At 53.8% G+C, this 22,834-nt stretch overlaps 8 protein-coding genes across 8 annotated transcripts; 4 read left to right on the forward strand and 4 right to left on the reverse strand.

Annotated features, from left to right (window-relative positions):
• Positions 1-23: 23 nt before the first annotated feature.
• BDW70DRAFT_155087 (MDR family MFS transporter) lies at positions 24-2,030 on the forward strand (the record flags this gene model as incomplete). Its single annotated transcript, XM_073739977.1, has 6 exons — positions 24-262; positions 336-414; positions 472-742; positions 797-1,300; positions 1,347-1,507; positions 1,590-2,030. 6 exons carry the CDS (start codon positions 24-26, stop codon positions 2,028-2,030), a joined length of 1,695 nt encoding a protein of 564 aa, XP_073601223.1.
• Positions 2,031-2,631: 601 nt separating this feature from the next.
• Positions 2,632-3,858, reverse strand: BDW70DRAFT_146509 (zinc-binding alcohol dehydrogenase family protein; the record flags this gene model as incomplete). Its single annotated transcript, XM_073738588.1, has 1 exon — positions 2,632-3,858. One exon carries the CDS (start codon positions 3,856-3,858, stop codon positions 2,632-2,634), a length of 1,227 nt encoding a protein of 408 aa, XP_073601224.1.
• A 1,296-nt stretch (positions 3,859-5,154) lies between these two features.
• Positions 5,155-5,604, reverse strand: BDW70DRAFT_155089 (uncharacterized protein; the record flags this gene model as incomplete). The annotated part of the gene is made up of 1 exon (XM_073739978.1): positions 5,155-5,604. One exon carries the CDS (start codon positions 5,602-5,604, stop codon positions 5,155-5,157), a length of 450 nt encoding a protein of 149 aa, XP_073601225.1.
• Positions 5,605-5,710: 106 nt separating this feature from the next.
• BDW70DRAFT_165570 (fungal specific transcription factor domain-containing protein) lies at positions 5,711-7,618 on the forward strand (the record flags this gene model as incomplete). Its single annotated transcript, XM_073741780.1, has 3 exons — positions 5,711-6,129; positions 6,182-6,743; positions 6,827-7,618. The coding sequence occupies 3 exons, from the start codon at positions 5,711-5,713 to the stop codon at positions 7,595-7,597; spliced, it is 1,752 nt and encodes a 583-aa protein (XP_073601226.1). The 3' UTR covers positions 7,598-7,618.
• Positions 7,619-8,070: 452 nt separating this feature from the next.
• BDW70DRAFT_3421 (fungal specific transcription factor domain-containing protein) lies at positions 8,071-10,661 on the forward strand. The gene is made up of 3 exons (XM_073743800.1): positions 8,071-9,188; positions 9,242-9,525; positions 9,580-10,661. The coding sequence occupies exons 1-3, from the start codon at positions 8,314-8,316 to the stop codon at positions 10,278-10,280; spliced, it is 1,860 nt and encodes a 619-aa protein (XP_073601227.1). The 5' UTR covers positions 8,071-8,313; the 3' UTR covers positions 10,281-10,661.
• Positions 10,662-12,036: 1,375 nt separating this feature from the next.
• Positions 12,037-13,563, reverse strand: BDW70DRAFT_125945 (uncharacterized protein). Its single transcript, XM_073734995.1, has 2 exons — positions 13,497-13,563; positions 12,037-13,258 (listed from the first exon to the last, which is right to left on the reverse strand). Exons 1-2 carry the CDS (start codon positions 13,516-13,518, stop codon positions 12,324-12,326), a joined length of 957 nt encoding a protein of 318 aa, XP_073601228.1. The 5' UTR covers positions 13,519-13,563; the 3' UTR covers positions 12,037-12,323.
• Positions 13,564-13,802: 239 nt separating this feature from the next.
• Positions 13,803-15,268, forward strand: BDW70DRAFT_155093 (DASH complex subunit ASK1; the record flags this gene model as incomplete). The annotated part of the gene is made up of 4 exons (XM_073739979.1): positions 13,803-13,893; positions 13,950-14,056; positions 14,114-15,065; positions 15,132-15,268. The coding sequence occupies 4 exons, from the start codon at positions 13,803-13,805 to the stop codon at positions 15,266-15,268; spliced, it is 1,287 nt and encodes a 428-aa protein (XP_073601229.1).
• A 343-nt stretch (positions 15,269-15,611) lies between these two features.
• On the reverse strand, positions 15,612-20,021 carry BDW70DRAFT_125948 (putative Rho GTPase activator Rga). The gene is made up of 6 exons (XM_073734996.1): positions 19,499-20,021; positions 19,409-19,439; positions 18,835-19,350; positions 16,790-18,766; positions 16,641-16,736; positions 15,612-16,584 (listed from the first exon to the last, which is right to left on the reverse strand). The coding sequence occupies exons 1-6, from the start codon at positions 19,577-19,579 to the stop codon at positions 16,079-16,081; spliced, it is 3,207 nt and encodes a 1,068-aa protein (XP_073601230.1). The 5' UTR covers positions 19,580-20,021; the 3' UTR covers positions 15,612-16,078.
• Between the last annotated feature and the right edge of the window lie 2,813 nt (positions 20,022-22,834).

Here is a 22,834-nt window from a genome sequence, read left to right on the forward strand (position 1 = left end):
TCTACACCACGAATCCAGGCGCAATGGCTGAGACGGATTCCTCCCACACCCATGGGCCCGTAGACTCAATCCAGAAGAACGACGCCTCGAGCGACGATGCCGAGGCAGAGACCAAGATCCAGTACCCGTCGGGCTGGAGGGTCACGATGATCCTGACTTCGGTGACATTGGCCTACTTTCTCTTCTTTCTTGACCTCGCCGTGCTGTCGACCGCGACTCCCGCCATCACCTCGCAGTTTGACTCGTTAGTCGATGTTGGGTGGTACGTTATGTCCTCTATTGCGCTCTTTCCTAGGTACCTAAGTGCTGGATGCTAAAAATCACCTTGCCGGCAGGTATGGAGGCGCCTACCAGCTTGGAAGCGCAGCGTTCCAGCCCCTGACGGGCAAAATCTACAGCCAGTTCTCGATCAAGGTAGTTTCTCCCTCAACTATTTGGCGCAATTGGGGGCTTGGTGCTCATGAATAGCAGTGGACATTCCTTGTCTTCTTCATTGTCTTCGAACTCGGCTCTGTCCTCTGCGCCGCAGCACGCAACTCGCCCATGTTCATCGTTGGTCGGGTCATTGCAGGCGTAGGGTCGGCCGGCATGTCCAACGGCGCCGTAACCACAATCTCCGCGGTCCTGCCGACGCAGAAACAGGCGCTCTTCATGGGCCTGAACATGGGGATGGGCCAGCTCGGTCTTGCAACGGGGCCGATTATCGGCGGCGCGTTTACAACGAACGTTTCGTGGCGGTGGTGTTCGTCCTCCTGCTCCCTCTTTTCGAAGATTCAATATGCTGATGACGACATAGGCTTCTACATCAACCTCCCTCTCGGCGCCGTCGTCGGCGGCTTCCTCCTCTTCAACAGGATCCCCGAGCCGAAACCAAAGTCCCCCCCGTTGCAGATCCTCGGCACCGCGATCAAGTCCCTCGATTTGCCGGGATTCATGCTTATCTGTCCTGCCGTGGTGATGTTCCTCCTGGGCCTGCAATTCGGAGGCAACGAGCACCCCTGGGACAGCTCCGTCGTGATCGGCCTCATTGTCGGAGGGGGTGTCACCTTCGGGGTTTTCCTCGTGCACCAGTGGTGGCGTGGCGATGAGGCAATGGTTCCGTTTGTTCTTTTGAAGCACAAGGTTATCTGGTCTGCAGCCATGACCATGTTCTTCTCCCTGTCCAGTGTGCTCGTCGCGGACTTTTATATCGCGATATACTTCCAGGCGATTCGGGACGACTCGCCGCTCATGAGTGGTGTACACATGCTGCCCATCACGCTAGGTCTGGTCTTGTTTACAGTTGTTTCGGGGGCTCTGAGTATGGTCTTTTCTCCTGCATGATTGAACGATGGCTAACCGTGCAGTCTCCATACTGGGCTACTACCTGCCCTTCCTTCTTGCAGGCGGCGCAATCTCCGCCGTCGGCTACGGCCTCCTCTCGACGCTGAGCCCGACCACCTCCGTCGCTAAATGGGTGGGATACCAAATCCTCTACGGCGTAGCCAGTGGCTGCACCACCGCCGCTGTATGTCTTCACTTTTACTTTCCCCCCAACCCCCTAACTTCACCTTTACCATGTAGAATGCCGCTGACAAGGCCGGATGCAGCCCTACGTCGCAATACAGAACCTCGTGCCCGCGCCCCAAATCCCGCAAGCAATGGCAATTATCATCTTTTGGCAGAACATTGGCGCCGCCACGTCTCTCATTGCGGCAAACGCCATCTTCTCCAACTCCCTCCGCGATCAGCTAGCCCAGCGCGCGAGCCAGATCACTGTCTCCCCGGACGCGATCGTTGCGGCCGGTGTCCGGTCCATCCGGGACCTCGTCTCTGGATCTGCGCTTGCGGCTGTTCTGGAGGCGTATGCGGAGGCCATCGACAGGGTCATGTACTTGGGCATCGCGGTTAGCGTGATGGTTATTGTGTTCTCGCCGGGTCTAGGGTGGAAAGATATTCGGAAGACAAAAGATCTGCAAGCTCTAACTAGCGACGGAGCGCAGGGTGAAGCGACGAGGGAGAAGGAGACTGTTCCGGTTGCCGTGGGTTAGGGCATCGTCTGCAGGCGGATGCTAGGCACTCATTTCTCTCTGTCGCTAAAACTGGGTAATGCAGAGCCAGCCTCGCATTTCATTTCATATAATTTCCTTCTTGCGGTATTCCCGGGTTCATTATGCTCCAGATAACGGAGATTGGCCTTGGTACGGGCTAGGGTTTGCGGGTGGGATGGTTATAGAATGAGGGCTATAATATTTTAACTTGTTAACGATTCCAGATTCTCAAGATGAATACACCATTAGCGAAGAGCAGCTTTTGAGTATTGATAGACAGCCTTAGCAGGCTTATGGGTATGCTCTGTTGAATATCTTGCGGAAATGACAGGCAATTGATTGTCAAATCATAGACTACAATCTACAGCTCAGCTCAGCACGAGATTGATGAACAGATTTTAATTGGAATAACCGCTGAGCTCAGAAATGAAACTATTAGATAACTTGGGCTATGCGTAGATGTTGAACGGGATCTATTATCAAGCGCAGTATTAGGGCACCTTCTGTCGTGGGTATATAGCAAACTAAACACATCCTCTGTGGTCTCCTCTTTGACCTTCGTAAGCCAACCATTCAGCCAGTCAAAACAAACAGAAACCAACTACAAAGTGACAACGAGCTTCTTCCTTGAGACCCCTTTTCGCTGGATATCCAGCGCCTCCTGGATCTTCTCGAGCCCCTTTCCCACAACGAGCGGCGGCGGCGCAGGCACAAACTGGCCTCTCTCGAGCGCTTGGGGCAGAAAGTCCATGTAAACCCGGCTGACCACACTGTCCGGGTCCACCAGCCCGTCAACAAGGATGAACTTGGCGATGACGCCCGTGCGGCGCTGCCGGATGCTCGATTTCAGCATCCCTCCCAACATCCCAATGAGGTAGGTCCCCTTGCCGACAAAGGTGGTCAGCTTCTCAGGCGGGATGATCTCACCAGCGACGGCTATGAACTTTCTCGTCAGCGCGGGATCATGCTTGCGCATCACGAGGGTACAGGCTTCCACCGCGCCGGCGCCAATGGTATATGCGCCGACGAGCTCTTTGCCCTTGAGGGCGGACAAGAGATCCTTGGCCAGGGTCTTGCTCCGGTAGTCAAAGACGTGGCTCGCCCCGAGCCCCTTGACATAGTCGAAGTTCTTGGGCGACGAGGTCGAAAGGACCTCGTAGCCTGCTGCGACAGCGAGCTGGATCGCGTTGCTGCCGACGCTGCTGGCGCCGCCCGTGATGATCACTGCGCGCGGGGACCCCGACCTGCCGCGCTGCACCTCTCCCCTGCCCTTTTCCGCAAGCTGCGGCATGTCGAGGGCCAGATAGTCCTTGTGGAAGAGCCCGAATGCGGCCGTGCCTAGCCCGAGTCCGAGCACAGATGCCTGCGCATCGCTGATCCCAGCGGGCACCGGTGTGAGCATATGCACTCGCAGGACGGTGTACAGCTGGAATCCGCCTTCGACCGGGTCGTTCACCTCCTTCGCAATCGCCGTCGCGCTTCCGCAGACGCGGTCGCCTACGGCGAACCGGGTGACGCCCGGTCCGACCTCGACGACCTCGCCCGCGACATCAGTCCCAAAGATGAACGGGTAGTGGATATACCCGGCCAGTGCGGGCCCGATGAACTGCAAGACCCAGTCGAACGGGTTAATGGCTACGGCGCCGTTCTTGACGACGACCTGGCCGGGGCCAGGGCGCGTGTAGGGAGCGTCGCCGACTTTGAAGGGGATCACCTTTTTGGCGGGGATCCACGCGGCGCGGTTTTTGGGTTTGGGGACCCCGTTGCCGTTGGTAGCCGGCGCTGCTGGGGCTGCTGCGGTTGCTGCGGTTGTATCTTGAGTTGCCATAACGAGGTCCAGGTGGCAGTAACGTGGTTCAGTGCAGTTCCAAGGTATGGTAGCGTTGTAAGCTGACACGGCGACGGCAGCAGGAGAGGGGGTTGGGGGGAGGAAACCAGCTGAAACAAGACGGGCGAAAGAAAGTTGCTGCGTTATATGTAGGCAGAGCTAAAGAACCTTGTGGAGAGACAGACCAAAGTCAGTCTGAGCCATGGGCCATCTTCCAGAATTTTTGGAGGGCTCGAGGTCCGGATTGCCCGTTAATACTCCGCCAGACTAGGGCAAGATAGGGCTACGCGGAGTTTTAGGTATACGGATTTCAACCCTCCGAAGTCCGCTCGAACTTTTGTCGACGAGATTAAGCCACTAGATTAAAGGAACCAGACCTTTACTGTCTCAGACCGAGTCGGAATCATTGAAGGCGAGATGAGGTGAGGTTGTCAGGCACATCGTCAGCTCGATCCTTTAGGCCACGTTCTTATCTCGCGGCCGTTCTCCAATCGACGGCCCCGCTGGCCCCCAGCGTGCAGATTACACCGTCTCGCTCCGACTGCAGGATCTGGCGTCTTCTATGCGCGGACGTTTCGGACGGCGATGGCCGTCTGAGTGGTCGGCAGGGATGCACCCCTACCTACCCCTGGTCGGAGCTAGCGGAAATGCAGAATACGAGGTTGGTTAGACTAAGCGCTTCTGCAGCTGCAGCGCATGGAAGCTGTTCTGTCTGGTGGAGATACTAAGTAGTGCTCTGCATTGCACTGCACCGTACTGCATTGCTGCTCTGCACGGATCATTCATCCATCTACCATGGCTCCACTACTGACCTCGCTTACTCTAGTCGATCTGGTTGAGACGACCAAGAGCTCGGAGAATTAGACGGCCAACCAAGGATAGATGCGAGATCAACTGATCCACCGCTGGCAAACTCAGTTGTGAACTTTGAAAACGTTGAGAACGTTGCGAACGCAAATACCACGGAGGTGGCATGCAGCCGCACCCAAAATGGAATGCTATAGGCCTAATCAAGCTCATCGATTCTCGCCCCCAAATCTGGGCTGCGCTGTCCTGCAGGTGAGACGGATCCTGGAGGCTCCATGCTGGCTGGCTCTGCCTCCTCGTGGACGAGGAGGGTACGAGGGTGGCCAGTCTGCTGGCGTGCTGGCGCCGCTGGTAGCACGGCCACGAGCCTATTAATTGCACGGGCAAACGTTCGTAACTCGCTCGTAACCTATAATTATAATAGCGAACCACATCCAGGCTCTCTCTCATAAGAATGAATGGCATTCCCGCCTTGATCCGTCAGCATCGTCAACCCGGGTAGACCAGTATCTCGTCATTCAACATCACAGATTCAGAGACTACAAAGACCAAGCAATCATGGCGTGTCCCACCAGACGAGGACGACAGCAGCCCGGCTTCGCATGCGAGGAGTGTCGCCGCCGCAAGGCGCGCTGTGATCGCGTCCGTCCGAAATGCGGGTTCTGCACTGAGAACGAGCTGCAGTGCGTGTTTGTCGATAAGAGGCAGCAGAGGGGTCCGATCAAGGGGCAGATCACCTCGATGCAGTCGCAGCTGGGTAGGTGTCTGTCCTGTCTCGTTGTATCTCGTCTCGTCTGCGCTTCTGTGATTATGCGGCTGCCATGTGTCCGGACCGGACCCAGGCATCTGCAAGGCCTGCCGCTGTGCTCCCCCGATCTGCAGGGACCAATGCACCTGGTTCTGGGGTTTATGCTGCGCTACTTCCCTGTCTTTCCACATGGTCGAGTCGAGCGATCTAGCTAACATGGGATGCCTCATCCTTTCAGCAACGCTTCGATGGCAGCTTGATCGATACCTGCGACATCGAACTCCTCCGTCCATAACCATGGCTGGCGAGCTCGATGAGCCACCAGCGGATATCCAGACGATGCTGGATGACTTTGATGTAAAGGTCGCCGCGCTGAACCAGGATGCCACCGCGGCCACTACATTGCCGACGTCGACGGCTCTCATGCCTGCCTCGGCCATCTCATCCAAAGATGCTGCTCCTGCTGGTGCTGGTCTATCGTGGCCGGATCCAACCTGGCTAGACTGCCAGTGGCAGAATGTCAGCAGCACCAGCCTTGTCCCCCCATCAGACCTGACGGTATCGTCGGCCACTACCCTAACCGACCCTCTCAGCTTTGACCTTTTGAACGAGACCCCTCCTCCTCCTTCTACGACGACGACAACGACAACGGCAACGACAACGAGGCGAGACTCATGTACTAAGGTTATGTTGACTGACCTCATCCGGGCTGAATTGTACACCACCTGACTGACCTGTCTACCATGACACCTGACTGACAATGTGCAGAGACCAACTCTACTTCGACCGGGTCCACGCCTTCTGCCCCATCATCCACCGGCGACGGTTCTTTGCGCGGGTCGCCCGAGATAGCCATACCCCAGCACAGGCCTGTCTGCAGTCCGCCATGCGGACGCTCGCAGCGGCAATGTCTGCTCACTGCCATCTTAGCGAGCATCTCTATGCCGAGACCAAGGCCCTCTTGGAGACGCACAGCCAGACGCTCGCCACCCCGCGAGACAAGGTCCCGCTCGAGCACATCCAGGCCTGGCTGCTGCTGAGCCACTACGAGCTGCTGCGGATCGGCGGGCACCAGGCCATGCTCACGGCCGGCCGGGCCTTTCGTCTCGTGCAGATGGCACGACTGTCGGAGCTGGATGCGGGGACGGATCGACAGCTCTCGCCGCCGTCTTCGTCGCCGCCGTCTTCGCTGGCCCTGTCTCCTTCGGGGGAGAATGCCGAGAGCTTTGTCGATGCCGAAGAAGGACGGCGGACGTTCTGGCTTGCTTATTGCTTTGATCGGCTGCTTTGCTTGCAGAATGAGTGGCCGTTGACGTTACAAGAAGAGATGGTACGTCGCTTTTTGTTTATTTCATCTACTTCAAAATTAATATTTAGTTAATTTTTGTTTTATTTCATCTCTAACCCTGCCAGATATTAACCCGCCTCCCTTCCCTCGAACACAACTACCAGAACAATCTCCCCACACGCACGCCCTTTCTCACTGAAGCCATGGCCCAGACCGGGCAGAGCACAATGTCCCCTTTCGCTGAATGCATTATCATGGCCACCCTTCTCGGCCGGTGCATGACGCACCGCCGCTTCTATGCAAACAGCAACTCAACCGCGTCCGGGTCCGAGTTCGAGTCTGGCGCCGCGACGCGAGACTTCTGCATCCGCCAGAACTGGCTGTCGAATGCAGTGGACCGGCGAGTCCAGATGCTACAGCAGGTCGCCTCGACCGCCGTCGACAGCGATCCGATGCTGCTCTTCACGCAGACGCTCGGCTACCGCGCGACCATGCACCTGAGCGATACCGTCCAGCAAGTCTCCTGGCGGGCTCTCGCCAGCTCGCCCGTCGACCAGCAGCTGCTGAGCCCGGGAGCGACGATGTCGCTGTCGGCCGCCGCGTACCACCAGATGGCCACCCACGCAGCCGGCGAGATCGTCCGCCTGGCAAAGGCAGTCCCCTCGCTGAGTCCGTTCAAGGCGCACCCGTTCTTACCCGATACGCTGGCGTGCGCCGCCACGTTCTTCTCGACAGGCAGTCCCGATCCCACGGGCGGCGAGGGGGTGCAGCATCTGCTACGAGTGCTAAGCGAGCTGCGCGATACACACAGCCTGGCGCGGGATTATTTGCAGGGGTTGTCGGTGCAGACGCAGGACGAAGATCATAGACAAGATACAAGGTGGTATTGTACATAGACTGATTAGCTGACCGATAGCAATGCCGCCAATAAAACTGATAGATGCGGCTCGATCCGTCAATCAGTCTTGGGCCGTGCCCAGTAGTCTTCCTTAGGGGTAACCGTATGATCCTGCAGGATCAAGTGCAGAAGACTGGACGAGTCCAAAGTGTACGCAGAGTACAACCGGACTTCGGCCCTGAACTCCGTCGGAGTGTCGGCCCCGGCCGGTCGGCCTTGAATACCTAATCTCCGTATTGTGTCACCCCTCCCTCCACCCTGGGAACTGGCAACACCTCCAAGTGCACCTCCAGGTGCACCTCAGTCTTCGCCGTCCCCTCAAGTCGCCATCAAACACGCAGTCAAACGGATTCTCGAGTTGAATTCCATCTGCAACCTTCATTCTCCACCAGGGCTGCTGCCCCATCATCGATCAGCTAGTCGTCAGCTAGTCATCAGCTAGCTCATATCGATCATCATCCATCATCCCATAGTCACGTGCTTCCATCTGCTGGGGGGCTAGATATCGCCATTGAGTGCCAGCCAGCTGGAGGTTTCACTTCAGCTGCTTATCGCGATGGACCGGACACCTACTCACCAGTCCAGCACCTACGGCCAAGCCTGCACCCAGTGCTACAAGGCCAAGTGCCGCTGCGTGCGCACGCCCAGCGGCGACAGCTGCGAGAGGTCCCCCTCCCTGCCAACAAAAACAAGTACATGAAGAACAATAGCTGAATGACAAATAGATGCCTCCGTCTCAAGAAGAGATGCGAGCCGTCAGAGTCTGTTCGACGGCGCAATGCGAACGCGCAGACGGCCAGTGTCTCTGACAGACGGATTGCCCGTCTAGAAGACAAGATGGAGAGTCTTCTTTCCGCCATGCAGTCCTTTATCGGGTCTAATGGGGCCGCCGTGAACGTGCACATGAACGGCGATTCCGTCCACTCGGCATACCGCTTTCAGAATAGCAACGGTGCCCTGGTGACGCCGCCCAGCACGACGCTGGGCCTCGGTGATGGCCCGGCATTCGCGCCGGAGTCGGTGGCCGCCGTCTCGCCGAATTCGAACCCGGCTCAGAATCAGGTCTTCCTGTCGACGCCTGCGCCGTCGCCGAACCAGGCAGATAGACGGCTGGATTTCTTTAGGTCGAGGATGCTGCCGTCATTCCCGTTCATCGATCTGACCCCCGATATGACGAGCTGGTATCTGCGCCAGAACCGACCGTTGCTGTACCAGGCGATCTGCACGGTCACGACCTTTTCGACGCAGGAGCGGCTTGTCCAGGTTGAGGAGTTGAAGCGGTTGCTGTTCAGTTCTGCGTTCTTGAAAGTCGAATCGACTATCGATCTGCTGTTGGCGACACTGACCTATCTGGCATGGAGCACAGACCCTTTCCTGGGTAGGGCAGACCTGATGTCGCGGCTGATGATGCTTGCCATCTCCCTGGTATATGACCTGCGGCTGTTCAAGCCGTCCTCAAAGGACGTGCAGCTTATCATGACGATCACTCAAGGCGGCACGGCCGAGAACCGGCCGAGCCACGATGAAACGCCGTACGGACTGTTGGAGCGGCAGCGGGCCGTACTGGCATGTTTCGTCCTGAGTTCTAAGTGCGTACTCTACTTTGAATGCTTGTAAAAGTCACATCACCTAACCTGACTAGTATTTCGTCCCATCTCGGCCGCCAAGACGCCCTTCGATGGACACCTCAGATGGAAGAGGCGCTCCGGCTCCTCGCGGTAAGCGATGCATGTCCGGCAGACAGGCTATTTGTGTGCCAGGTCCGCCTGCAGCTTCTCAAACAGCGAGCCGACGACGTCCGGCAGCAAGATGAAGCTCGCACTGGAGCGGCTGCGGCTTCGGCGCCTGGCTTGCTGTATCTTAGGACGTTACGGCGGGAGTTGCCTGAGCTGCGCGCTTCGTTTCCTATGGAGATGGACCAGATTGGTAAGTCATCTGTCAGCAGCACGGCTAGGAGTATCAGGCTTATGGTATGTTTAGATATCCTAACCACTCACGCCCAATATGTCGAGTTATATATCAACCAGCTCGCCTTCACTATAAGCAAGGACTCTCCCCTCGCAGCGCCCGGAAACTCCGGCACGAGAAATACGCTCGCCTTCCGCCGCCTCGAATGTCTCTGGCAGTCCGTCGAGAACATAAAATCCTGGCTCGACAACTTCTACGACATCCCCTACTCGAAGCTCGCCGGACAGCCGTTCCACTTCTGGTCGCAGATGATCCTGACAGTCACGCTGTTGAAGTATCTGTCCACCCTCAAGGACCCCGACTGGGATTGCGAGGCTGTACGGAATACAGTACATTTGATTTCGACCCTAGACCGTATGCTTCAGCGACTGGATATGGCCAGCCAGGAGCCGGAGTTGCAGGAGTGTCGTGATCATTTGCTTATGTTCTTGTCCAAGCTGTTGAGGAGGAGTCGCGTTTGGGGTGAAGCGAGGTGGAATATGGAGCAGGGACCGTGTACTTTGCAGGGGCAGATTCAAATGGATGACGTGCAGGCGTCATGTCTGTCGACAGCCCCTGCCCCTGTCAATGCCGAGTCTGATGCAACCGGCCAGACACAGACGTACAACTACTACGTTCCCGATCTGGATCAAATGGTGTTTATGCAGTCGATGGATCTGGGTGATGACACGTGGTTCGAGAATGTGCTGGGGATACCGCCAACATTCTACTAGGTTTATTATTGCACTGCATTGCACACTGAACTTTGTCTGCTCTACGAGCAGAACGTCTTTGACTCTTTAGAAGCCGCCTTTATGAAGTTGGCGTCAATCTCCCTCCTTAAGATATACGCTGTCGAGCACCCGATCGCTGCCATTGTCCACCCCGTCCATTCGCATATGAGGATAGCATATCTAACAACCACCAACAGGGTGAGCTCCAGCACTTCATTGGGTTCAAGCGGTGCCGGCTCCCGCAGCTGCGCGTCGGATCCCAGCGGCGCGGCCAATGTTGCCGCCCCGTGTCAGCAGCTAAGACCTTGCGAACGATTAAATAGGTGTATTATTATGCCTTTTCAAGATTTCTGCTAAGGTCTCGCATACGGACTTTCAGGGTGACCCGCAGAGGTCCGGGTCCCGGTTCCAAGCTCTTCCACAAATTATCTCAGCCACGACGAAGGACTCATCCGTTGATGAGCCATAGCACCGCCTAGATCGCGTGAAGCTAGTGTTCAAGAGTCAGTCCAGCAAGGATTTCATGCCCGGTGTCGACGTGGGTTCGCTGGGGAGAAATGGGCAATAAAGGGAGTGTTTCTTCCAAGCACCATATGGTTCTAAATTCTGCAGCAGATGTACGGTTTGTCAGTCTGCAGCAACGTCGACGGTCATATGCCTGTGCATGTAGATGTAGCTGATTGTCAGAAGTTCAAAGATGAGAAGACTATGGGAACAGAGCTTCTTTAGTAGTGATAATAAGAAGCCATTTCCCCATCTATTCAGTTTTCACGGTCTTTGATTCGGTGAACCATTACCTTATTTCCAGTGACGCTATTTCTGCCGCTAATAGATCTCTCTGCGGGTCCAATCACTCTATCTTTGCAGCCTGCAAGGTCACTGTCGATTTGATCTAACTTGTGTAGGTGGGAGCACAAATTCCTAGCCCTAACTCGGGATTTGGCCAGGTGTAGCCCCGGCGGCCGCGTCTTGTCTTCTCTCCAGACAGTCGGCAGTCGACTATTAGAATGCAACAATATATAGTACTCAGTAATTTGGGATAAAGTATTTCCAATCTCCTGTGAATCCGCCTCCGGTATGAGGCAGGTATACAAGCCCAACCTAGTCACATGTAGCGGTGACTTATCCGACTCCCTTCTAACCATGTGAAGATTCTGGCATAATCATCCCGTAATCTGGTATTGCACTCAAGCAATATGCGAGTATGGCCCCATTTCTGGTGGCTGTTCCCCGTGCGTTGAGCCTCAGCCAAACGCTTGAGTATACCCTCTCTGTCTCGGGAAAGTGCTGGCCACTTCCTGACCAGCAGCGCAAGCAATGCGTTGCCATGATTAGCACCTCCAGAAAGCGCAGGATGACATCGCTTGGTGAATGCTCTGTTTATTCATCAAGGCACCCCCGGCCAGAAGCATTCGTGAGACGAAACCGGAGCATTGAAAAACAGGAAACCCTGCGCCGCATCTTGAGCACACGAAGCCGCTGGTGATGCTCCATATTCTCATCCAGCTGGCCACCAATTCTTTCTAGGGCATTGTTGTTGGGGAGATGAAATCAGCTGGGCTGGCTTTCGCGAAAGAAACGGGCAGCACCATTCATTTATACCCAGATGCCCACTCTTCGCTCCTTAACGATTACATCTGTATACGCTCCAGTTTAGGCGTCTTGGGCTGTTCCGCTGGTTTTCTCTGAGCAGTTTCTTGCTTTCATTTATGAGTGCGACCCATGCAAATGTATATCTACAGCCTGTTATTGAGTCTGCAGGTTAAGCGGTATAGATGTCAGACGGGCCTGTACTTAGAGCTGACGTCACGATAGAACAGCGTCACGGACTTTGGACAGCTGATGTTTGTTTTAGTCGCAGCAAGACAGATCCAGATCAAATTTTGTCCTAGTGACTGCTCTAGGCAAGAAAAATCACACGCGAACGAATCAAAGCCCAAAGGCGAAGCCTCAACGCCGATACCAAGTGTCTTGTTACATCTTTCCATCCTTAGCGCCTATTCCAACCAAAGCTAAAATCCCATTATATACCAAAGTACAGACTTAGAATCCACGATGACGATACTCATCGCTGCTGACATCGCTGCCAACCTCTGACCAACTCGCGGGAGTTACAACCCTCCCTATAGAGCCCTCGAATTCACTAAGCACTCCGTCCGACGAAGCGTCGACGGCGATATGACTGAAATTGTCAGTTGTAGAAGGTGTTGGTGGCGTCACTGGACGGCTCCGCGGGAAGCGCAAGCCTTCCAGGTCTGAGAACGGTGACCGGAAAACCTCGGCATGTCCACTAGCCCTAGAGTCGGGATGGGCGTAGACTACTTCAGAGAAGGCCCCCTCCGTATGGCTAGATGCGGACGATCTGGGTCGGGTAGAATCGCCCGATTGCTGGGAAACAGCCGAAGCCATAACCTCAGATACATCAGACACAGGAGTGAAATCAGCACCGGCGACAGACGAGGCGCGGCTCCGCGGAGCCACGATGGAAAGCTGCAGTTTGCTCTGCTCAGGCGCTGGTTCTGCTTCGAAAAGCACTGTGGATTGCGCTGTCGGGGTATCTGATTGATGACCCCGATGAGTTGGCTGTGAAACATCAAGGTCTAAAGCCGTAGAATTCGCCGCCGGGTTACCTTGTTCCTCAAGATCTAGAAGACGGCCGTTCTCGTCTACGAGTGCATCAAACGTCCCGAGCGAGCTGTTGGACCTCTTCTTGCGGCGCTCTTCCAGAATGCTCCGTCGCCGCGATATTTCTTCCCGAGCTATCCGTCTTCGCTCGTCGGCGGCTGGGCCTATCTCTTCCGTCATGGAAATATCGTTTCGGTAGCGTGAGTCACCATCTCCAGGGTGAATGTCGTCCCCGAGATTGTGTAGCGTCATCGCCAGCTTTCGCCGCGAGTTGTTCACCCATCTTCGGAACTGAGGAGACTCATAGACTGCAATACCGGCGGCAACGAGTGCCGCGACGCCAATGATGATGCCTGGCCTTGTCAGTACACCTACACATGACTGTACTGACAAATCTCAATAAAAGTCAATCCGATACAGTCATGATTCGTTGGTGAAAAGCATTTAATCTGGGTGAGTATCCCCATTCCAAGAGCTCATACATCATGTCATGCTCGATAAGCATGCCGCCCCCGTAGAAGCAAGTAGGTATGGCCTCGGAGTGGACCGGAAGAAAAGAAAAGAAAGCATCTAATAGAAAAGGAAGCATACCCTTTGCAACAGGAGTCGGCATAATGACTTTTACCACTTCTCCAACTCCTTCGATGCGTAACTGATACAATCGTGGCGAAGGCAGCAGTCAAGTCCGGTCAAGCACGCCGGCGCTTCCCCGCTGGGCTCTCACGTGGTTGCCAGACCCTTATCTTTTGCCCTACTTTACGTCCGCTTTTGGCATCCGCCGTTTCCCCTCATCATAACAAGTTCATCCCATCATCAACCACCAGACCGCAATTGCGTTTCCGCCAATTCAGTTCAGCATTCAGTTCAGCAATTCGTTCCTTTTCTGGCTACGGCACTATGTCGCGTCCTTCATCTATTGCTCAGCGTCCCTTGACGCTCACCGAGGAGTTGGAAAAGCTTGAACAATCCATCACGCTGACTCTTCAAGGTAAACAAACACGCAGACGTCCCTAATTCAGATCACTAAGCCCTCAACTCTTCTAGAAATCGACCACAACTTCAGCCGTGCTCACCGCATTATCACGACGAGTATTCTCCCTGTCGTCACTGAGTACAAGGAAGCTTCCCGCGATGTCTGGGAGGGCGCAAAGGTCCGCATCTGATAACCCCCACGTGTTTTGCGATGCCATTCTTACCTACCCCTCTAGTTCTGGAAAAAGTTCTTCGAAGCCAGCGCCAACGTCCACCTCAATGCCAACGGTGAACAACCGAATCAAGACGAAACAACCGTCAATGAAACAACCGTCGACGAAACCATGCCTGAAGATGAGTCGGGCAATATCTCGCAAAGCCACCTCACAGAATCCCAATCTTACGACAACCCGTCAACTGAACACTTAGATGGCGACCGCAAACCCGACGATCTCGAACTCACATCTTTAAGCCTCTCGTCGCACAGTACCCCGCGCGCTGCACTGCGCGAGGACGCACGCAACGACACAACCGTGACCTCCTCTATAGCCCATCCTTCCCCTTACGACCCAGGCCTCGCCGAAGATGACGAGCACTACCAGCAAGACGACTCGTATCTCCCAACCACTCCCGGAAAACAGACGTCGCGCGGTACCTACGACCGAACTTACGCCGATAATTTGCTGTCGTCATCGCCCTTCGTCCCGCCTGTCTCCCACGAAGTGCTCACATCGGGCAACCACAAAGGCCCCATCATGCACAACTTCGGAGACAAAACTTACCGCGTCCAAGCCACACCCATAGGTAAGGCCTACGATCCCTCCCGCTCCCGCTTTGCTATCACTCCCAACGCCGCTTCCGTCAAGAAATACGCCTTTGAAGACTCCCCCATTTCCAGTCCTGAACCTGAAGCCCCGCAACTCAACTCGGAGCTCTTCTCCTCCCCGCTTAGGCCCCAAACTCCAGGTACAGGACGCAGGGGACGTCCCGATGCAAACCGTTCCCGCGCCCCGCCTAAGCCAGGAACAAGCGTACTCACGCCGGCAAAGGGTGGTTTCGGCAAACGTAGCGAGTGGGATAGCGACGACGAGCAGTTTACTTACGACGACGACGATGACGAGCTGGGCCTCAGTCCGCCGAAGACAATGCAGTTCCATATTCCGCAAAGCCGACTTATGAAAACGCCAGGTGAGTGCCTTATTCATTTTCTTGCATTCTTAGAGCGGTGCTAGAGCTAACCCACATGCGAATCAGCCAAGGAAGCCTCGAGGCGAATAGTAGAACAGTTGCTTTTCACAGCCGGTGCGAATGATACCACGGAGGACCTGCAGGATGATCAGAGCCCAAGCGTTATTCGGCGGGTGGAGAGGCTGGAGGATGATACTTTCTAATCTGTCATTTCTTGTACATATTTCAGTGGCACTGCGTGTCCGCAATAGATATCTTGTATAAAATTACGGCATAAGAACCCTGACCATGTCTAGTTTAAGTTATTTCCATGTAAACCGCGACAGCACCGTGACTTACAGGTATGCTCGTAATATGCAATTCGCTAACCATATATGGGGAAATTCAACAGACGCATGCTCTAACGCCACACCACAAAACACGAAAGCCATCCGCTACAGCACCGAGTACTCAAACAGTGTCCTATCTAGGTGCTATAAATTATCTAGGTGATTACCATGCAGATCAAGAAGCGAAAACGGACAACTGCACCTGTGCCTGTAGTGACTTGTCCTTCGTAAAGTGCTCAGACATCCGCACATATCAACAAGATACAGACGTAAGAATAATCGTCCATGGTGCTAAATGAGAAGTCTTCTAAAGTAGAATTTCGTTTAAAAGAACACACGTACAACACCACTGGTGGGTTAGTATGGGTGGGAACTAGCTTCGGACCTGCGGGATCGAAGAGAGAGGGAATCGAAATAGCATGCAAGCATGGAAAGATACATGAAGGGTATCGAGGGAGGCGCTGATCATCAGAGTTTCGGAGGTCTTGGGGTTGGTGGAAAACATTGTGATGTAGGGGAAGAAGGAAAATAAGGACAAACGGAGGCAGATGGCCGCCAAGGATATATACAGGCTGTCGATTCGGAAGCTGGGTTTTTCGCAGAGAACAGAACGTAGAGAAATAATGCAAGTGACGAATAGTTGACGCCGAATCGATGTAACTGAACGACTAAGATAGCCGAGGATTAGTTGTTATTTTGCATGCCCATGAACACTTCCTGGCAATTATCCACCAGGAACTTGACCACCTCATTTTTCTTTTGAACATCCGTCATCTCTCTTGCGAGACTCTGTGGCCGCATGATTGTCGGAGCAAAGACAACGGCAATGTTCTGACTTGTCATCAGATTCTCTTTCTCCCGTTCCACGACACGCTTCAAGTGAAACACGAGGAACTCGAGCACATCCTGATGAACACGCGGTAACTCTCCGAGGCTCTTCTGCAACGCTTCGACACGACCAGAGTGCGAAGTGATCTCCCCTGTTTCGATAATTTTTTCGTAAACGTCGTATGTGATGAGAGGCATGGGTAGTTTGCGGAAGTATTGCTTGAGGGCCGATGTCACGGCGTGAATATCCAAATCAGGGTCTGAGATATCATAATCCTGAGGAGACCGCTCGAAGCCTTCTCGAATCGTTTGGATAGCTGAGCTAGCGCCAGATTTTCGGTAAATCCCTTCCATGTCCATGCCTGAATTACCAGCATTAACCTCATGGGCCTGGCAGATTGATGACAGGATAACATACCTCGTAACTCAACCTCTTGGATACATCGAGTGATGATACCCGGAATAATGCTCTTTTCATGCTCCATGCGTTGCTCCAAATCGGTTCCAAATAGTCCTGAAGGAAAGATAAGTACGGGGTGTTGGCTGCAACTATGGCTGGGAACTTACCTGCTGGGGAGGTTTCGGCCAAGGCTGGAACGCTGTCGGTCTGCGGCATCCTGGTGCCCGTTTGCTTGTTACGCTGGTTTCCGAAAAAGCCAAAGCCCTGACGACTAGGGTCTTGTGTCTGAGAGCGTGGTAGGCCGGGAGCACTCTCCGCGGTACTAGTGTTACTTTCGCTGGACATGAACGCTCCCTTGAGACCTTTCGTGACTCCTTTGGCGACGTTCTGGCCTCCTTTCTTCCAGTTGAACTTGCGAGGCTGTCCTTTACGAATGCTAACAACCTGGGGACCAGGAACAACGGTGGCCGGCTCAGCCTCTTCAGACATATTAGGAGTGGAGACCGATGGTGCCAATTCACCCGCGGCCTTCAGTGCATCAATTGAGGATAAAGACTTCTCCTTCCCGTGCGAGTAAATACCTAAACCGTTGGCACCGCGACCGTCTGAGTTGTTTGCCTTGTATAGCTCCTGGATTTGATGGACGAGTTGATTGTTCAGTTCAGCCAGCTGGGCGTTCTTTGAGGACAGTTGCTCGAATTCTTGGAAGCTCTTATCCTTCTGGCTGTTGATCTTCGCAAGCTCCTCAGCAGCCTCATTGCGTTTCTGGATCAATTCTTCAATCTGTGGCGTGAAAGAATCTTTCAGATTCTGAATAGATTCCACAAAGTCCCGCAGAACCTTGTTGGTAAGTTTACTCAGGTCAAGGGGACCACTACTGCCACCACGCTTTTCAGACTCTAGGTGCTCAGTCAAAACAGTGAGCTCCCGCATGACAATCTCCTTTTGGGCGTCCAACACCACCATAGTCGATCGTTTCTCATTAAGCTCCGTGTTGACCTGCTTCACATCAGCAGTAGCTTTGAGGACAGACTCCATCTCCGCGATTTTCTGATCCCGCTGAAGGACCCGTTGACGCTCCTTTCGCAGCTCGTTCCGAAGCCATGTTACTTCGTCAACTCCCATTTGCTCCGGAGAGCTGGCTGAAGCATTGGCAGACCCGTTGACAGGAGTTTTAGGCCACTTTGCGTCCTTTGACAACCGTGTGCCCTTGTCACTATAGCTTCGACCATGGCGCACAGAGTTGGACATTCTGCGAAGAAATGACTCGCTGCTTTGCGAGGGCTGTTCTTCTAAGCCCATGATTCTCGCCATATCCTCGTCCATAGAGAAATCACCCCCGCCGCTGTAACGCAGAGGTGAAGGAGTTGCCCCATAGTCCGCAGAGCGGAATGCGTCTGGCTGCTGAGGGGTGCAGATCGAATTCGGACGCGCGCGAGATTTCGGCTGTTCGTAAGAGTCGCTACGCGGAAGCCGTGGCGACTCTCCAGTTTGAGCAGTGGTTTTGTTCAAAGTGTCCACAGACTTCTCACTCCACTGATCGCTTTGATGGGTTGGAGGAGTAGCACCAGGAGATTGCACAGTTTCCTTTCGAGGAAGTTTATGGTGTCTACTTTCTAGTGAATCTCCACGCTTGGGATGAGCGACAGCTGGTGACGAGTCTGAGGATCCTCCGTTCTCGTGCAGGCGACGAAGCTCGTAAGAGGGACGGGTGGGCAATGTAGTCGTACTCTCCGTAGCCGCAGTTCTCGAGTCAACAGTCGAGCCGTCTCTCCCATGGGCCGCTGGCGACTTGTCGTACGTGGAATAAGAGCTGCTTCCCTTATGACCCACCGGTAGGTCCGACCTAGAACTTCGGGCAGAGTTTGACCTTGCTGCCCTATTGAGAGAATCATCTTGACGCCAGCGATGAGACTCTGGTTCTGGGCGCTCCCGACCCTTTTCCTGGTAGGCAATGTGGGGAGACGAGTTCTCCATTGGGGCGCGCTCTGGAGACCTGGTGGAGTGGTCGCGAGGGGGTCTCTGTTCTTCGGAGGGATCGAATGCGAGCGGAATTAGAAACTCTCCGCCGTCTGTATCCGGTTCGGTAGGGACGACAGAATGCCGGTTGCTGCGATACGTGCTCGAGGGCAGGATCAAATTATCTGTTCAAGGCCGGAGCACATCAATTCACTGCACTGACATCGTCCGCTGCAAAAATCACGATGCTTACCTTGATTATCCACAGACGAGGTTCCCGCGTCCAGCGCAGGCGCTGCCGTTCGAGAGCCCGCCTCCATCGACGAGTCAACATACCCGTCAACAGAGAGGTCATCTGCGGCTTGTGGAAGGGGCTCGACCTCTTCAGGAGGCAGCGAAGGGAGCGACTTGTCCAACTTTACGCCGGGGCCAGTATGCTTCTTAGACGTTGCCGCACGGTTCTTCTTCCTTCGTCGTTGCATCAAAGACTCGTGGCAGTCCATGCAAAAGATTCCCTGTGACGTCCGGGCATAGCGCAAATTCTCGATTTTCCTTTTGCAGTTCCGGCATCGAAAGCATTGGGCACAGAAAGCTTGTTCGCCGGTCAGGATGGCCAAATCCTCGATCTTGTTCCCACATGAGCTGCAGCTGTAGGTACAATTGCTGCAGATCAGTGAGCCGTCTCCGAGGAGTAGAAGATGCGCATCTGAATCTAGGAGTGTGCTGCAAGAGCTGCAGCGGAAACAGTCGATATGCCATCGGTTTCCGGCTAGAGAGAGCGCGGTCAGCAAGTAAACTATGGCGATCTACATCAGCGTAACACCTACCAAGTTCGAAAGCTTTGCCTTCTTCCAAGATCTACCCAGGTCAGTATCGGCATTCGCGCTCCTTGACAGTTTTCTCCGGACACCTCATACCTCTCCACAGCCCTTGCAAGGGAATGGAATATCCTCCTGCTCCATGGGAGACTCCGGGGGGTACGATGTGGGGGACTCCATGAAGCGTTCCACCTCCAAGAGCGCTCAACAATTGATGTAGAAAACAGCGACGATATCAACCCCAAGCACCGCCAGACGAGAGCGGTCAGTACAGGTTCAGAGCGCGAAATGGTCGGTCAAGCCAAGGCTATTATTCATCGATGGTTTAAAGCGAGGGGTTATGGGGTCCAGCCGCAGATCCAACAAAAGACAGCAAGTTTGCGATTTGAAGCACAATCACTGAGCCCCTGAAATGACGATTATTGAGCGAGGGTGTAGGACAGGCGTCCGGGAGGGGGCGGCTTTGCGAGGAAAGGACACGGGGCCCGCGCTTGGAAAGAGATGCAGAAAGAACGCAATAAGAGACGCAATTCGCACGGGAGTCGAAGAAAGACGTTTGGGGGCCGCGAAGCTAAAGAGAGACTGAGATTAGTGGCGGTCGATCGAGTATCCGCATGGCGAGGAGGGGGATAATGGCGGGATGAAGACAAAGAGAAAGTAGGAAGGTATGGGTATGGGGGGTCCTGCGAGAACAATTGGAAGAACAGGGGGGCCAGCAGAGGAGTGAGGGGGGGGGCCGAACGCCTGGGCTGGAACCATACCGTTAAACAGCTGTCGATCGGGACAGGGGTGGTGTCGCAGATGGGGACTTGGGACTTGGGAACGATCTCAGAAACAACCCCGGCAAGAAAGAGAGGAAGGAGATTACTGGAGCGAAGGCGGACAAGTAAATTATCTCGATTGAGAAGCTGAAGCGCGAGAGTCGACGAGGAATACGATTGAAACAGAGAATTGTTTCAGATAGAGTCGGCGGACGGGATCAGGCCGCTCGCCAACTGGCCTGCATAGATACTTCCAGATGTCGCTACGAAGACTATTAGCGCAATTTTTTTTTTTGTTTTTTGCTTATTATGTAGTACGGAGAATATATTAGGGATGTCCAACAGACCGTTGATGAAACTACTGTATACAGAAATGCGGTGTTACGCACGCCACAATCTGTGTATACCCACTTGAAGCCTGAGGCACCAATTCAGCCTACAGAGTGCAAACCACTGGGACTTCGCGGTCTCACTCTCACGTCGTCGGTGTATCGAGTCTGCACCCCGTTCTGCACATCGTCCTTTCCTGGGTAACTAATCATAATCCCGAACCGCAAGCGTATTGCCCCGTTTTGTTGCTGTCCAGGCTATGCGCGTCTCAGGAGTATCTGCAGTCTGGAACGAAATTAGATCCGCTGGCGTATCTTGCGGCTCGCCTATCATTAATAACTTTTCTTGGGCCGCCTTCATAACTCTACTCTGAGTATGGTTTGCGTTCTGCTTTTGCTCCTAATGGTATAGACGCTCAGTTATCGCATCGGACCGTTATTGCCACATAATGTCCATCTATACCGCCTATCCGCCTAGGTAAGCTTGGACATCCAGGACCCCGGCTCACCGCGGGCTCACCGCGGGCTTTACCTGGGTTTCATAGTCAGGAACCAGCAATAGACCGGCCTCTCTGGGAGGGTTCTGCTCTTTGGTACTACTTTTGATTGTCGCTCAGGACTAGACTGTTTTGGGATCGATCGTTATAGGAAACTATACTCTGGCGGTGGTCAAGAGCACTGGCCAGCTGACGGCCTAGACCTCACTATCTCGAGAGCCTAGAATTTCCTTGCAACTTGCATCCTTTTGGCTTTCTTTGCTGGTTTTAACAGGGTCGCATCTCTGGTACTGTGTACACAATTCCAGCAAAGCTGTCCAATGATACCTCCGAATTGATCCTGCCAGGAACCGGTGACAGTTCATTCCTCAGCGATCATCAGAAAACCGCTCGGCGCCCATACTGCATTCTGCGAACTGCAGCACTCGGGCGTACGCTGACGAATCGAAAGCACCTACCCTTCATAATGTATGGGGCAGTTTTGTGGTTGACAAACCCAATGCATAAATCTTAGGTACAATTAGTTCTGTTCTTCTCTGCGGGAACGTACTACATCACTTATAGAGAACTGTATCCTGGCAGTGCTTGAGCTTAGTAGCTTCTCTGTTGCAATAGTCACTCATTATCACTCATTATAACTAGAGGAAAGTAAAGCGAAAACCGTTGCCTGCCTTCGGAAGGCTGGTCATCAAGGTATGGATCGAGAGGTCCACCGAGTGAGGTCAACGATGACTCTTTCACCCGGCAACACTCCCCCAATCCACTGACCAACAACTTAACATCAGACCACCACTTGTCTCGGTTGTTCGTCGAGGCATACCGCGTCACCTGTCTCTGGAGTTCCGACGCATCATCATATGCGAGTGTGAGTGTCCGGCCATTCTCAACTTTCCATTTCTCACCCAGGTCGATGGTGTTACAGATATCCCTCATGTCTACTGCGCCAGCAAGTACCCAGACCGAGTCTAATTCCAACGAGACGCTTGTCTTTGAAGTCGTTGAGTTATGGCCCGAGGAGTTCCCATCAGCACACAGCAGCGACATACTTCATGAATAATGGATCGGGTACTACCTTCAATCAATCAGAAGTTCGTGGAGTTCTGGAACTCAAGTTCTGGAACTCATGGCTTCAGTCAGGGAGACGTAGGAAAAATGGCCAGCTCGAGACAAGGAACATTCGCATACTGTCGAGCAGCGGGAGTTTTTTCCACCAGGATGCACTTTTCCACTTTCCTAGCAACGTTGCAAACTTCTCGAAAGCATTCACGATAGAACTGAAAAACCTCCTGTGCCATTGTTCTCTGCCTTCCCTTGCCGATATCAGCGCAGGCAGACAGCTTGCACTGCAGCTTTATAAGCAGTGTTCAGAATCTCAAATGTCGACTGATGGCATATGCTACACGCAGAAGCGAGCTCGTGCAATATTGACAGGGCTTTTATGACGAATTGTGGGTTTCACTCCATTATTCGAAAATTGCTGGCCAATTGCACAGATCTAGAAACATTTGACCTGAAAGGAAGCAGGGGGTATCACAAGGTCAATTCTTGCAAGCTCCTAAGCTTCGAACCATACATCCTGGTGCAACCGGAAGAAGAGGACGAAAAACAGGTGTCGGCATCAACGGCAAATAGTTCGGGGCATTCCAACTGCCCAAAAAGCACTTGTAAAATCTGCCCCAGTTTGGCATCTGCCGTTGTCGAGTCTCCTTGAGCCATGTGAAAGGTGGTGTCTACGTTACTAGGAGCAGCTACGCAAGTGGATCCGTTGCGAGCATTGCTTAACATCCTTACGGATTTATGGGACAAGCAATCCGGCCCAGACCTCGATTGCTTGAGATAACCATACGC

The sequence above is a fragment of the Aspergillus foveolatus genome (assembly GCF_047715535.1).
Source record: "Aspergillus foveolatus strain CBS 279.81 unplaced genomic scaffold BDW70scaffold_1, whole genome shotgun sequence".
NCBI classification, from domain to species: Eukaryota; Fungi; Ascomycota; class Eurotiomycetes; order Eurotiales; family Aspergillaceae; genus Aspergillus; species Aspergillus foveolatus.